The sequence below is a fragment of the Poecilia formosa genome, unplaced genomic scaffold (assembly GCF_000485575.1).
Source record: "Poecilia formosa unplaced genomic scaffold, Poecilia_formosa-5.1.2 Scaffold79, whole genome shotgun sequence".
NCBI lineage: Eukaryota > Metazoa > Chordata > Actinopteri > Cyprinodontiformes > Poeciliidae > Poecilia > Poecilia formosa.
Window position 1 is genome coordinate 564,176 of NW_006800018.1, and position 15,167 is coordinate 579,342.

Below are 15,167 nucleotides of genomic sequence, written 5' to 3' on the forward strand. Positions count from 1 at the left end.
CTGCTAGTGTTATGGGTGCGTTGCATAAATTAAATGACAAAATGAAAAAGAACTGGAACCAGTTTATTTAACTATACCTTTTAGAAACAACTAGAAGGTTCTAGTTGTTTCTAAACAACAACTGAATGATCCAACAGGACAATTGAGAACAACTGAATGATCCAACAGGACAATTGAGAACAACTGAATGATCCAACAGGACAATTAATCTAAACACACATGAAACTGGTTTTTGGAATGTATTAGGAAAAAGCACAACTTCGTTTTCTGCATTTTAATTGGCTGAGGGACAGCTGAAGAAGGAGGGAAGTACACGCTCACATAAATGAACTTCACTACACTGACATCTAACAGTTGGAGCAAATAAATAAACAGATGAGATCAGTTGCATGCTAAAGATTTATCAAAGCCATCAGACTGGATGGAAGTTAATTTGGAACATTACTTAATCTGTCCAGCAGAGAGCATTGGAAACTTGATTTTTACTGTGAGTAATCACATTCAGAAGATGCTTATTGTGAAGCTACATGTATGTAGCTTACATATTTATATGCATGTAGCTACATATCCAGCTCACAAAGTGTATCCTTCTGTATAAACAAAATAATTTATTTTCATTCAACTTTACAGTAGTCACACACACCAGTTAATCATTTCGTATTACAAATCAAATAGAAATGAGTTGATTAAAAAAAAACAACAACGGGCTGTTATTTAAACCCCTCCATTCTGTGTGAAGATGTGAACCCTGTGGATGAGAGTGACAGAAGAAGAAACCTCCAGGAAAACGCAGATAGACTGAGCCGAGCAAACTTTCATTAGAAAAGGTAAATAAATGACACAGCGTAAAGTTAATGGCCCTGTTAACTCAAAATGATGTAAACATGTTACGATTAAACACAATAAAGCAGAAAAAACAATTCAGCCTGATTTATGACAGAAACTCCAGACAAAGACGGAGGCCAGTTCGCTGGCTGGGTCTGTCACTACCTAACAAACAGACCACATTTTGTGAGGTTGAAGGTTGTGAGTCTAAGCAGGCCGAAACTGTGATTCAGTGTATTGGTTAGAGAAGAGACTAGAAAGAGCCTCTAAGTTCCTCACAAGCCGCCATTTCGAAACACACATCAACCTACTATGACCTTATTGAAGTTATGAGACATTTAAATAAAAGGGTAAACTTATGCTATGTTGTAGGTTCGATTCCAGCTTCCTCCTGCCACATGTCGATGTGCCCCGGGGCAAGGCACTTAACCCCAAGTTGCCTACCGATCTGCGTGTCGGTGTATAAATGTGTGGGCGTTTGTGAGTGCGAATGGGTGAATGTGACTCTAGTGTAAAGCGCTTTGAGTGGTCAAAATGACCGGAAAAGCGCTATACAAGTTCAGTCCATTTACCAGTGTCAATTGGTTGTGTTAGTAGCTTATTTCACCCTAGCTAAGCAGACGCATCCTACGTAAGTACTTTAGCACAAGCTAGTGCTAGCTACTATGTTCAAAATTCACAATTTGACCAAACAGTTAATCATAAACTCAACAGACAGACAACATTTTAGCTAGCGTGGTATTTATAATAACAATGTTTCGGCTTTACATTGACTGTCCTGGCGCTATAAGCTCTTGTCATAACTCAATGTGAACACTGGGTGGCAGTAAACAGCCATACTGCTGCTGCTTGAAGCTGCTCAGTAAAGCCAGGACATCACAGCAGCAGCAGCAGCAGCAGCAGAGTTGACTGTCATAAAAGTTCAAATCTTCCACCTAAATCTCCCGCTGGGGATTAATGAGCGGCTGGGCTGATGAGGTAGAAATGGAATTTCTTCTCAAGGCTGTTGTTTGCTTTCTTTGTTTTCTGCCCTCTAGAAGACCACTGTCACAAAAAGCACAAAACCCCATTTTAGAGAGACGAGCAAGGGGTATGCCCTGTCCCCCTCCAGTGGACAGCTCGTGCAATTAGTGTAATTAGAAGTGTCCCTCGGGTCTGTGTGTGCGTGGGGGCGCAGGATGGGCTCAGTGGTGTAGGTGAGGGGGTGCGGCGGAGGTGGGGGTCTTTCCTCAGGAAAACATATCACCTTCCACCACAATAGAGAGCATCAGGAAGCCACAGGCAGCCCCATTGCTCTCTTGAGTCACCCAGCACTTTCAGACACGCTCTTGCACTCATCAGTCTCTCTCACACACACTCACGCATGACCACACACCCCACAGCCTGGCAGCTCACAAGACCAGTACTCTCAAAGATGACACTGAACTGAAACGCAGCACAGGCACAGCGTTCAGGTAAGTCCTAAGATGCTTTTCTCCTGACTCCACCAACATAACTGACTTTTCAATTAAGGTGTTACTCTGATGATGATCCCAATCGTTTATAATGCTGTTAGAAGTCTTTCAGTTACCTCGTTATTATATTTTAACACATCTCTAAATTGACATTCGTCATGTTTTTGACAAAGACAAGAATAATGAAAATAGGTTAAAAAAAAACATAAAATCACTTCCCTGGTTTGTGTTTTGTGTCCCTGTTAATGTTGTTTTTTTACTCTTTTTACTCTTCATGGACGATTTCTCTCCATAAAGAGTAAATCCAACAAATTATTTTTCACTCAATAATGGTCCTGATTCAGGTTTCTAAATTGAATCCTAAATTATTCACCTATTTGATCTTTATTGTACTACCTTAAAATGTTTTTCCAACCTTACTCGAAAGTGATCGTCTGGACCTGGAAACCAATCTTCAGATGTGTAAAAAGTATGCACACTGCATATGGAAGGTAGCTTGATGGGCAGAATAAAATTAAAATTTAAAACCAATCTGATGATCAAAAATATATCAGTGGATTTACATTTGTTTTTTGTTAAAAAGTTTATATTTTTGCATGTGTAATCCTTTAGCCACAATTTATTTTACAAAAAATTGACAAAACTAAAGCTATTTAGTCTGAATAAATCTCATGGGAGTTCCAGACTGAGTTAACAAAAAGTGTAAACGTAACAGCTCTGAGTTCATTCATAACACAGCTTTGTGAATTTACATTTAGTACTGTGTCTGTGTCAAGCTGTTAGTATTAGAGGTATGAATGCTTTGTATTGCTAGTAAAGACAAAAACAAGAAACAAAGCAGCAAACAATAGGATACAGTAGATGCGCATAACAGCATGTTTGTGTAAGTGAAGGCTTGCAAACAATCAGATGACTCCTTATGAAAAGTAGCATTAATTGTTAGAAAACATTAGATGCATTAAAATTGAACCTCATTTATAAAGAACAGTTGAAGGGATAATATTTGGTAGTAATAATTTGCATTTTACATTTTGTATTTCTAAAGATTTGGGATGGTGTGTGCACGTGTTGGAGTCCAAAGTCACAAAGTTACAGAAAATATAGAATTATTAGTATTCAACCTGTGACTCTAATTGCATTGGTGGTTAACCACTGAGTCTAGTAGTTTATGATTAGCAATATTCCAATGGGTTGCTGAAGCTTTTCCCCTTTAAGTTTGCATGTTTTCCCTGAGTCTTTGTGGATTTCCCGCCGCTGCTCCAGCTTCCTCATGCATTCCAAAGACATGCGTGTTTTTATAGGTGATCCTAAAATGGCAGAGGGTATGAGGAAGAGTGTGCATTGTTGTTTGTGTCCATGGTGGAGCTGGACAATTCTCACCCAGTCTGACACTGGACAAGCAGCTAGTAAGCATAAAGTAGGCACAGGAAATGTACTTTACCGATGGAATGAAAAAGTCTTTCCATTTGTTCTTGCCTTAAAAATCAAGCTCTCTTTGAGGACCAAGGGATAACACATTATTGAGTTTCTGCAGAGAATGATTATTTTACTTTTTCATAAAAACATTCACATTTTATTAATCGTCCAAAAGCAAAAGCAGTAACAGGCCCGTCACTTTGGGTAAGTCGCCTTCTAGAACCTTCTTGTTGGTTGTTCTTCAAAAAGCTGCAGGTGGGCCAACACAAATATCTTCAAATAGTTTGTCAGATAAGATGGCAATAATTTAGCTATGTTTCCTATTTCCTCTGTGAGGGGCATTACATAAGTGTAGTAGGAAGTTTTTGATTTCAGTTATATAAACTATTGTCTTGCAAAAGAATGTCCAAAAGCATCAAAAATTTGTTTGGATTTTACATCATAGTCTAGATAATAATAGTTAAAACAAACAAATTAATTGATTGAACTTTTTTTTTTACCTTCACCCTGGATGTAGTTGTCCTGCGCCTGAACAACGTGGCTTTATCTAAAATGTTCTTGTTTTGCAGTTGTTTTTAAGGATCACCTGCAATCATGCCTATTCTGAAAAAGCCCCCAGGAAGATCCAAGAGCTGTCACGAGTTCCCTAGAGCAAACGGTGAACTGATCCTGCCTCGGCTGGACTTGGACCTGAGGGACCTGAACGATCTCAACGAGCTGAAGGAGCTGAAGGACCTGAAAGACCTGAACAAGAACCTCAACCCCTTTGAGGATGTGGACTTGGACGAGGACGAGAAGAACGGGGGCGACACGGGCCTCTTCATGGGGGAGATAAGGGGGAACCTCCAGCTGAGGTCCTCCCGGGATGGAGAAGAGGAAGAGAACGAAGTGAACACAGAGAAGCACGGGGCGGGGAACCCCAAAGCGAAGCCGCTCAGGGGGACTCTGGAGCGGATCTGTGGAGTGTCACCCCTCAAAACCCTTGGAAAACTGGGGAAGGGTCTTCGCATATCAGGACGACATGTGTGGGGGAGCAGCTTTCCCCACTACAACCATGGAGACTCAAATACACTCCCGGCAGAGAAGGAGAAGAAGAAAGGGCTGCGAAGAGGCTCGGAGGGGATTATGACCCTGCTTCGGTGAGGATGGGGTGCTGAGGAGAGTGGGATGGGGAACAAACTGCAAAACAAATATATTGTTTGAGTTGTGATTGTGTGACTCTACAACAATATGGCTTATTTTATTGGTACACACATTTGTCAGTCTGTTCAAAAAATGTTGGATAAGCTTGAAATAAGAGCAAGTGCATTGGATTCCAATAAAAGTAATGTAAGAAACAAAAATGGAGAAACCGTTCAAATAATGTCTCAGCATCGTCTAGACCTGAAGCTTAGTTCAAAGGTGTTATGTAATGTTGTTGTGGTGGCTCTATAGTACCTCTTGTTTTCTTCTGACATGTTGTCTACTTGTGTGGCTCATTGAATTAGTCTATTTTTAACTGAGCTGGCTATTCTCTGCAGCAGCACACTTTAGCAGATGTGTGTAAATAAGTGGCATTCCAATCATAGCAGCAAATACTGTTCTGAAATGCACTGAGCAGTCCTTCAGGAGGTTTTAATTTGTGTCGCTGCTATGGATACTCTCCAGCTTCACAGGTCGCCGTAAGGAGGAGCGCAGGGAAAGCCTGCCCTGTGGGGACCTGAGCACGGAGTGCGAGGCAGAGGGATCCAGGCGACCCTCATTTCTTCGGATCAGCTTGGGCAAGCTCAAGAGGGAGTCCATGTCGGACAAGGCTTCCCAAGAGGCCGACGAGGAGGAGGTGGAGGAGGAGCCGGTGATCAAAACCAGAGAGCCCCTGTCAGGTAAAAATCAAGGAAACAGCATCAGTTCAGCACTTCCCGTTCAAGGTTTATGTGTGTTTCCTGTGAGTCTAAGACAACACTCTGATTAGGTTGAGAGGTCCCCAGATTCCCGAGTCGCTCACCAGTTGACTGTCAGATCAGGAAATGATTGCACTTCCTCCCACCCCATGTTCTTGTAAAAGCTTAACCAAGCCACCACTAACTTATTCCACTGGGAACATTGCTTGAACAGAAGAATGTAGAGAATGAGCAGAGATAACCCAGTCCGTAGCTCAGACACTTGGGCAGATACTCAATAATCATGACTGCAGAAAAGCCTGTCCCCCATTTTATCCGAATCCTCTTGCGTCTTGTCACTTTTGCTGATAAACTTAGGTTTCTATTTGTTGCATTCCAACAGTTCTGGAGATTCTACAGCTAGTCAACCACAGAGACCTTCTCTTGGCTGACACACACATTCTGGAGTTGGAACGAGAGTGTGAGCTCCTGTCTTTGCTGCCAGCCACAACTGCATCCAGCCCTACTTCTACTTTAGGTCCCGGCACCCCACCTATTAGCTACCTTTTGTCATCTTCATCATTTGACGAGGCCCTCAGCTCGAACGCAACGCTAGACTCTAGCAGGAGGAAGGTGAAGGATGTGGAGCTCTTGTACGAAGCCTTGCAGAAGGAGATGTGGGATGTGGTGAGAGAGTCGCTCCGCCAGCCCAGTGCTGGCCCTAACCTTGGCCTAGTGGTGCTAGTGATACAACAGGAGGAGCACGCAGACGCCACCTGGGCTCTGAGAGAGGAGTCCAAGACAGAGCGAGTGAGTCCCCACATCCAACCCAGCCAGCGCCCTCGAAGGCTGAAGACCAAGTGGAGGCAGGCAGTGGCAGAAGCTGCAGACTGGAGCCTGCCTCACCAGGTGGACACTCAGGCAGGCCAGCTGGCCTCGTATCTGGAACGTCTGAGGAGCCGGATGGTTGATGACCTGGATGCGGCCAGGAGAAATGCCGTGTCCATTTACCCAGAGGAATTTGCAGCCTTCCAGGTGTATGTGGAAAGTTACCATCAGGCCGTCGCCAAACGTCTCCGGACCATCACCAGTGGGCCGCTGCAGATCACAGACGTCTACTCGCTGCTAGACTGGTTTTACAACATCTACAACAGGTTGGTGACAACAGTATTTACAGGATGCATCAGTCTGATGAAGATATACCTAAGTTTCCGTTATGCATCTTTTTGTTAATGTCTGTTGTCCCATAGGGATGTCTTAGGAATCATTGGCACCAGTACAGCCATACACTACTCTGCACTGGAGCCCATTCTTCCTCAACAGACAGTGGACAGGCTGGAAGAAGACTGCATCAGTATAGTCAGGGTAAGATGAAGATTTATTTATTTTTGATAGACATTCATAAGAGAAGCTGGATGGAAAATTTATTTTCATGGAACCTTTTCTTTTCAGGATAAAGTGACAACTGAGCTGATCCAGGTTCTGGATGATGAGGAGAGGCGATGGGCCCAGACTCTACATATAGAGGAGTATCAGTCCAACCTGGCGCGCTCAGTGATCCAGGTACAGCGTAGCGTCTTGGTAGCTTTACCCAAAACGTCTTGGAATTTTCTGATTGAGAATGTAAATCCTAACCCTTATTTATGATATGTCCAGAGGCTGAAGGTGGATTTGGATAGATCTACGTCTGTGAGCCAGTTTCTAGGTGCAAGAGTTGCCCGCTGTTGTCTTATTGGGCTTGCTGACTTCCTCTACAAGTGAGTTCACATCAAACATGAAATTAGATTAGATAATTTATACAGGATGATAAGCTTTATCGTAAGAATACATTTTATAATTTGGGAACCAGGATTAACAATAAGATCACTTTAAAGCTATAAACAAAGCACAGACAGAACAACAATTCTAATTTTAGCTCACACTCAACATTAATGGGTTTGTTTTCATGATTTTAAGGAAACTACATTTTATTCTGATGTTAGGAATAGAGGAAAGACATTTACACCAATCAGGCGTGACATACTGACCACTGTCAAGTGAATAACACTTTTTTTTAATCTAATCATTGTGGCACCTCTCAGTGGTTGGAATATATCAGGCAGCAAGTGAACATTGTGTCTTTGAAGTTGAGGTGTTGGACGCAGGAAAAATGAGCAAACGGTTCTTGTGGGCTGTTCATTGTCTGCAGTGATCACTTTCTATCAGTAGTCTGAAGAAGTAACATCGGTGACCCGGTAACAGGGTCGCGAGGACAGTTCTCAACTGAGATTACAAGATCATTTGGTTAACCAAAACTCCCAACATGTAACCACGACACAGATGTAAAACATCTGCACATTGCTATTGGGTTTATTATTTCATGGGGAGTCCCATTGGCTTCAGAGCTCAGACAATTTAAACAATTTGTAAAATAGTTTACATATGTCTAACCTAAGGTTCTTGGCCGATCACTGCTACTTATAGCTTCTCTGGTCGACATTCATCCAGAAATTTCTCACAAACCTTACATGTTTCCAGCTTCCAGAGGAAGGTGGAGATGTTTCACGACACGCAGGCAGAGTTTGGAGACAGAGGGGACGGATACGTGTCCAAGACCATAGCGCTGGTCAACTGCTGCCCTCCCCTGAGGTACAACCGTAACCATAGTGACATGATTTACTTGACTACTGATGGGAAGGTTTGCGGTAGATAACTTAAACGTGCTGCTTGCCACAGGAACTTTGTGGAGCGTTGCAGGCAGTGCGACCCACAGGGCAGCGAGGAGTCAGCGCAGAGAGCCAGCTCCTCCCTGGACAGAGTCGTCAGCCTGTCAGTGCGGGTTCTGACCAGCAGACTGTTTGAGCACATCAGGGTCAGCAGGAAATTTTATTCTCATTACTAACCATGTTAATATTCCAGCAGGATGTTCAGTTTCAGTAGCTAGTTTTGCAAATTTCATTACAAACGCTCAGAGATGACATTTTTTTTAAAGATGACCAGTTCTAAGATAATGCATTTTTATTTTACAGTCATTGTTAGAAGAAAGTACTTCCTTTTTCAGTGCTGGATATAGAAAATGATCTTATCTACAGTGAGTTTGATTTGAAAAAAAAAAAATAGTAATAATAATAACAATAAATAAATAAATAAATCTCACATGTAGAAACATACACATCAGATTCCACACTGTCGTTAACAAAGATCAAACCAAAAGAACTTTGGTTTGATCTTTTGGTTAAAACCAAAAGATCAATCTTTCACTTCAGTTGCAAGTGAAAATCTAAGTTCTGTAGAGTCACTTTTATCAACAATTACTACATATGTAATCATGTTCTGTATGATTTCTGAGTCTCTCACATTGCTATATTTCAATCATAGCCCAGTTATGTAATTTTGTTATGCGATTCTCTTAAGTTCCCTCACTATTTCAATCAGGATGAAGTCTAGACTTTGACTGGGCCCTGGCAGCACCTTAATTTTTTTCTTCTTCAGCTGTTCTGTTGTAGAGTTGTTGGTGTGTTTAGGATCATGTCGTGTTGATGAGCCACTTTGGGCCAAGCTTTAGCTTCCAGACAGAAATCTAAAACGCAGTGCCTTTTCTCTGAGCATTTTTTAGTCTGATCTTGTTGTGAATGTAGCGAGAAGTCCACTTCTTGGAATTATATTAAATGTCTTCCACTGGCAAATAATGATTTCACAACAGTTAACACCAATCCAGACAAGTAGGAAGCTTGTAGTTTTTGATTTTTGGATTTAAAGCTCCTACATAAGTTGGTAGATATCAGATAATTTTCACGTTGTCCTGCCACATGCAGCCCTACAACAGAAAGAGGGCATACTTTCTTTTGTTTTCCCTTGACTGTACATGTATGAGGTAGCTATAAAAAGCATCCAGAGAGCTGTGTGGGTGTATGTGTGTTGCAGAAATGTACCACACTGCACTTTGTTAATGCGTTTCTGATCTGTTGTTTACAGCCTTTCTTCGACAAACTGATGAAGAGGAAGTGGCTGAACAACACCGATGCCTTTGAAGCCATTGAAGCCAGCATTAAACAGCACTTCAAAAAGTTCAAAAGGATGGACCCTCCTCCGTATCAGGTAAAAAAAAAAACCTTCACCGACCTTGTTGTAAGGTGGGAACAAATATTTTAAAGACTTTTTTTTTTTAATAAAAGAATTGGTTGAATGGTGTATGCAGCAGATCATTGCTTACTTTCTCTAAACTGGCAGGCACTGGTGGGTGAGGTGCACAGACGGGTCCTGGTGGAGTACGTCCGGGCCATTATGCGAGGACGGATCATTTGCACCTCCTCCAAGATGAGAAAGAGGATGGCTTTTCGACTGCAAGACGAGGCCAAGCAGCTGAAAGGCCTCTTTAGAGATCTGGTAAGTTTGATGTGCACGCGCAAAATGACGTGTTAGATGTGGAAGAAACACTTTAGGCACGGGAAAGCATCCACAACCGGCGTAAAGTTTACATCTTTAGAGACAAGAAATGTTAAGGTATTCCAGGGTGGGGAGGATGATTATTAAAAACAAAACAACAAGCTGGCGAGGGAGAAGGGTGACGGTGAGTAGAGACTGACCTCTGAACTTCCCGGGTCGGGAAAAAGTCAGACAATGTTTACACAAGAAAAGAACATGTCTCGGTGATGGCAGCCCTGAAAAATGGCTGCCTTCACAAAGATGGAGATGGATGAGCCGGGCTTACGTTAGCACTTGTCAAAGGAGGGAAGAGAGAGTACGGCTGGGCTTGACGCAGTGGCATTTGCCCCCATTTTGGGTGCGAGTTCAAACAAGTGTCCGTCACCTCGGCTGACAACAGGAAGTTGCTGTGTTTGGAAGGAACTTCCTGTTCCTGTCAGCTGGCCAGCTTTGATGTGCCTCTGGCTTGGCCTTGATGGCCTTGCTGGGCAAGGAGCCTCTGTGGAGACTGGGAACATTTGGGCAGGGAGAGGGGAAGAGGATGACTTTTTAATGGCTGTCTAAAAGGGATGCTGTTATTTTTTACCGAATGCCAAAGTAAGGAATTAATCTCTCTTTTCCTCAGCGTTTGAGGGGAAAACAAAAACTCGGAAGACGGAGGTGGAGATCTGTTATTCACCAGTGAATTAAGTGTTTGACCTCTGGCCTCAGGAGGCGTTAATCTGTTTTTCCTCTGAAGTTGCTCTCATTGGACTGCTTTCCATGCTTCCTCTGAAAAGGAAATGTTTAAGCAGAAGAAGCGTGGCAAAAACATGGTTCAAATTTAGTTGAAAAACAAAAACTAAGCTGATCGCTTTAATGAGTTTGTAAAGATGCACTTTTCTGTGCTCCAGGAGTCAAATGCGTCCTGGTTGGACAGCACCATCTCCCACCTCGCTGACATCATCCTCCTGGAAGACACTCCCTCCATCCAGATGGAGGTGGCTGTCCTGGTGAAGGAGTTCCCCGATATAAGGTGAGGTCACAACCCGGATTTGAACTCCCTTTATTATTTTGTGCTTAAAAAACACACTCTCACCGTGGCTTTGCTGACACTAAAACTACAAAAGCAAAACAAAACATGTATGATTTTTTTTTTTGTTCTCCTTTGGATCAAAACAATGGATCAAAACAGGGAAAAGCGCTGTGGAAACTTTTCTATATTAACACAAACTATTTTCGGAGATCAGCAAGGGTCTGGTTTAAAAATGGATGAGACAAGAGAGGCCCCCCTTCCCCCTAGGGGTTCGGGAGGAGAAGTTCCAGCTTGTTTGCACAGATTATGACTCAGGTGACCGTTGGCAACCTCTATCAGCATGTGACGTACAAGTCTCTGAGGAATAGACAGGAAGCTGCTGCCGAGTACTTCCTGTTCCTGCCACCCAGCAGGAGACAGACTGGTGCCACAATTAGAATTAAAAAAAGAAGGAGGTGTGGAAGAGGATAAGACATGGCACTTCAGACATAAACTCCTCATTCAGCCATCACTTCCTTCTGTGTTTATTATAAACTACCACATAGCAGAACTCCAATACATCAAAGAGGCCAGGCGTTCCTTTGGTATTGTGTGTTTCATCCTACTTGGACCACTGTCCAGTCAGCTGGTATAACCCTGGTTGGATATTTTTGTAGTTCATTCAGATTGGTTGCTTCCCTGGCAGTGACCCAGCTGTTAAGCATAGTTTGCATGTTTTTTTTTATTGGAGTAGTGTTCAAAGCCATTGTAAAAGCTTAATGTTTAGATTGCTTTTAGAATAAGTTCGGTTGTGGGTTTGGGATTCTTGTCCTGTTGTAACACAGGTGGCAAGCTGTTGCTACATTTCAACCAGCTGTTGATTTGAGGTGAAAATGACCTTAGAGGTAGTCATCCTTTTTCATCCACTCTAGGGGTCTATTATCTAGCTATGGTGGGTCTATTTCTCTAGTACTTAGTAGCTGCCACAGAATACCTGAACTTGCTGTGCTCACATTTGACACCTATGAATATTGTTCTTGACCTTGAGGACAAAAAAACTCAATCATTGCCTTGTTTGATTGTCAAACTTTTCACTGACAACTATTTGATTCTTATTTTTGTGGAAGCAAGACATTTCTGTCAAATATGAAGGTGTTGATTTTGGAGCAGCAGCTTCTTACTTGGTCCATGGCATTGTTAAAACCTGGGTCTCCTGGGTAATGTCACTCCAGTTGACTTGATCTATGGTGGTTCCTGGGTTGCTCTAGGACATCCTGCTCAATTGCATAACACCTGAGCGTGATAGGTGGGCCACATGGTTGAAATTAGGAGTTGCACCAACTAGTCACCTTGTCGATTCTTTACTCAACAGGGTAAAGAATTTACGAAGCAACTTGTGTAGCAAGTCGTCTAGTTGCAATCATGTGACAAGACTGATTCTTCCAAGAAGATGAAAGATGAGGAACTAGATGAATTTGTCAGGCAGTTTGAATTGTAAAAGAAAAAAAAAAAGTAATTTACCAAAGATGTACTGGAAACTCTGGCAAAGGCTACTGGAATAAGCACTTTGCATGGCATTGTGGTTACAGTGGGCGTATAGAAGCTGCAGACTGCGGCAGTCCTGATTTTGACTCCCATTTTTGATTCCATTGTCGCATGTCTTTTCCTGCCTTCTTTCTGCATCTTTCCTGTCAGATTACTATCAAATAAATAGGACTAGTGCCAAAAAATACTCTTAAAAAAAAAAAAAAACACTACCTGAATAATGTGCGGCATCATATCAGGCTCTTTTCATCCAACTGATCAGCGTCACCTTCTTGACAGTGTTGACAACACTGGTGTTCCAACAGCAAAAAGTTCCTAAGCTTGCTTCCGAGCAGGAAAAGCATAATGACAAGCTTCTGAAATGACTCTGAGCTCAATTTTAGAAAAAACTGACAGGCGACAATGCTAAAAAGCGCAGGAGACACAACCATTGTTGGTTTACTTGGAATCCACCATCCTTTTCCCATCCAAATACATTTTCAAAGTCCAAAATAAACATGACATTAACGGTAATAATGAAAGTTCCTGACCGTAACTGAATGAGTCCAAATCAAATGTGGCATGTTTTCCTGGTGCTCCTTCCCAGAAACAGATGCCTTGAGTCAGAGTTTTGACTGTTACTCACACTTATGACAGTCATTGACGACACCAGACAGTGATGGTTTCACACTAACGTCAGCCTGCCAGCTAACTTCCTCAATGCCTCTTTCCGCCTGACAGGAAGAAGCACGTCTCCACCCTGCTGAATGTGCGAGGGATGACACGGCAGACGGAGCGGCAGGAGATCCTTAACATTGTCAAAGACTTCGAATGCAGCAGCGCCCTCATCTCGCGGGAACGCGCTCTCTTTGCCGACATCCCCATCACGTCGGAGGTGCACTGCATCAGCCTGAGTCTCCTGCATCTCGCCATGACCGTGTCCAACTGGTTCTCAGAGCACCGGCCGCGGCGCAGGACGAGATCCCGGCACGCTGCGCCTCAAGCAGCTGAGGCGGAGGAAAACCCAAGCAAGCTTCACAGAGAAGAGTAGGAGCTTGATGACATGTACATGCACCTTTGATACCAAACAGTGTTACCAGTCTGCTAAAGAAAACTTGACCTCAGGTACTGCTGGTATTGTACATGCTCGCTGACATATCTCCATCTTCACCTTAGAAAATCCGAAAGAGATTTTGGGGTTTGTGAAATCACTGCGTTTAATGATCTTGGTGTTGATCTTTACATATAGAGAAGAAGACAAAGAAAAACAATCTGTGTTGTACTTTTTTGTTGCTTTTTATTCCTCTGTAACTCTGGAAAATTTATTAGAATATATCGTACAGTATAACGTACATATTGCAGTGTATTAACCTCGTCATATTCAGATATCTACAAGGCACCATCATCTGATATATATAATGGGACCTAAATTCACTCTGCATAATGCAGCTAAACTGTAGAGTTCTCTTCTGTGACGTAAAGTACTAAGATTCCTGGACAGATGGGCTGGCCCCCACAGAGCCCTGATCTCTGTATCACAGAGACACTCTAAGCTTTCTCGAGATGAAGCTTGCAAGTGTAGTGGTAGGTGTGTGTAAGTGGACCAAGAAGACTGTGCTGTTTCAAAGGCAAGTTTTATTCCCTCCCCCTTTATGGCACTTTTCTGGAAGGTAATAGAACTTAAAAATGGTTATTTGCTTTAATTTGGAGAGAATGCTCTCTTTAACTTGGAGAATTGATTTTGTTATTGTAAAGCAAGATGGTGTGAAAATGTGTTGAACTCTGACTGTGAATGAAATGGATTAATTTCTGGAAACATAATAAAGGCCCATTGACTGGGCAGAATAAACACGTCTGAGTTGTTTTTGGTTCAAATGCTCTAACCTGTCACAGTTGATAAGCAGTACCGTCAGAAAGTATTCACACCCCTCCACTTTTTCCACAATTTGCCAGACTTCTTCAGATCTCGATTTTTAAGGATAGTTTTAAACAATTCACACAAAACAGCTCACAATGACATGAATAAAGCAAGTTTTCTAAATGTTAGAAAATGTAAATATTTACAAATAAAGGGGACAGTGGGGCTAAAATCCATGAATACTTGAGAACCCCTCTAAAAATGCCTATTTTTAAAATTCAAACACTGAAATACCTTAATAATGCCGTGATAAACACAGTGGAAACTGTCTCAGGACTTCCACAGAAGCTAACATCTAGTCTCTGTTATCTCTGCTCTTGCGGATGCAGCCAATCGGCACAAAGGGGGAAAAAATGGCGGTCCTGGATTGATTGCTTTGAAAATGCCAAGAGCATGTCACTTTCTTTTAAATTTTTCAGACATGGTCAATGTCTGAAATATAATAATAATCTGTGATTAGGCAGATTTTCTATGGATAATTATAGAGATATGATCCACATAAATTTAGGACAATATGCGAACGCTGAATCACAGAAAAGGCAGGGGTCCACTGTACAAACATAAATATACCAATTGTTTAAGGTTTTATTGAGATAGCATTAACCCTGCTTAAAGTCTCAAATCCCGGGTCTCTCTATAGCTCTATAGGCTTTTGTACACCTGCATCTTGGTTCTTTCTTGAAGAGTCCCTCTCTTCCCTTCATGCAGCCGTTTCAATCGGTTCCAATGAAAAGAAGCATCTCCTGAGCACGAGGCTGCCATTACAATGCTTG

The 15,167-nt window shown here is 42.3% G+C and overlaps 1 protein-coding gene across 2 annotated transcripts; it reads left to right on the forward strand.

The window, feature by feature from the left end:
- The first annotated feature begins 747 nt into the window (after positions 1-747).
- exoc3l2a (exocyst complex component 3-like 2a) lies at positions 748-14,326 on the forward strand. 2 transcript variants are annotated; one of them, XM_007556446.2, is made up of 13 exons: positions 748-827; positions 4,265-4,834; positions 5,343-5,557; positions 5,958-6,708; positions 6,805-6,919; positions 7,007-7,117; positions 7,211-7,311; positions 8,072-8,182; positions 8,270-8,405; positions 9,509-9,631; positions 9,764-9,919; positions 10,852-10,973; positions 13,218-14,326. In XM_007556446.2, exons 2-13 carry the CDS (start codon positions 4,290-4,292, stop codon positions 13,525-13,527), a joined length of 2,796 nt encoding a protein of 931 aa, XP_007556508.1. In that variant the 5' UTR covers positions 748-827; positions 4,265-4,289; the 3' UTR covers positions 13,528-14,326. The 2 variants fall into 2 exon arrangements, with proteins under 2 accessions (XP_007556508.1, XP_007556507.1); XM_007556445.2 differs by lacking the exon at positions 748-827 and adding an exon at positions 2,081-2,279.
- Positions 14,327-15,167: the final 841 nt, after the last annotated feature.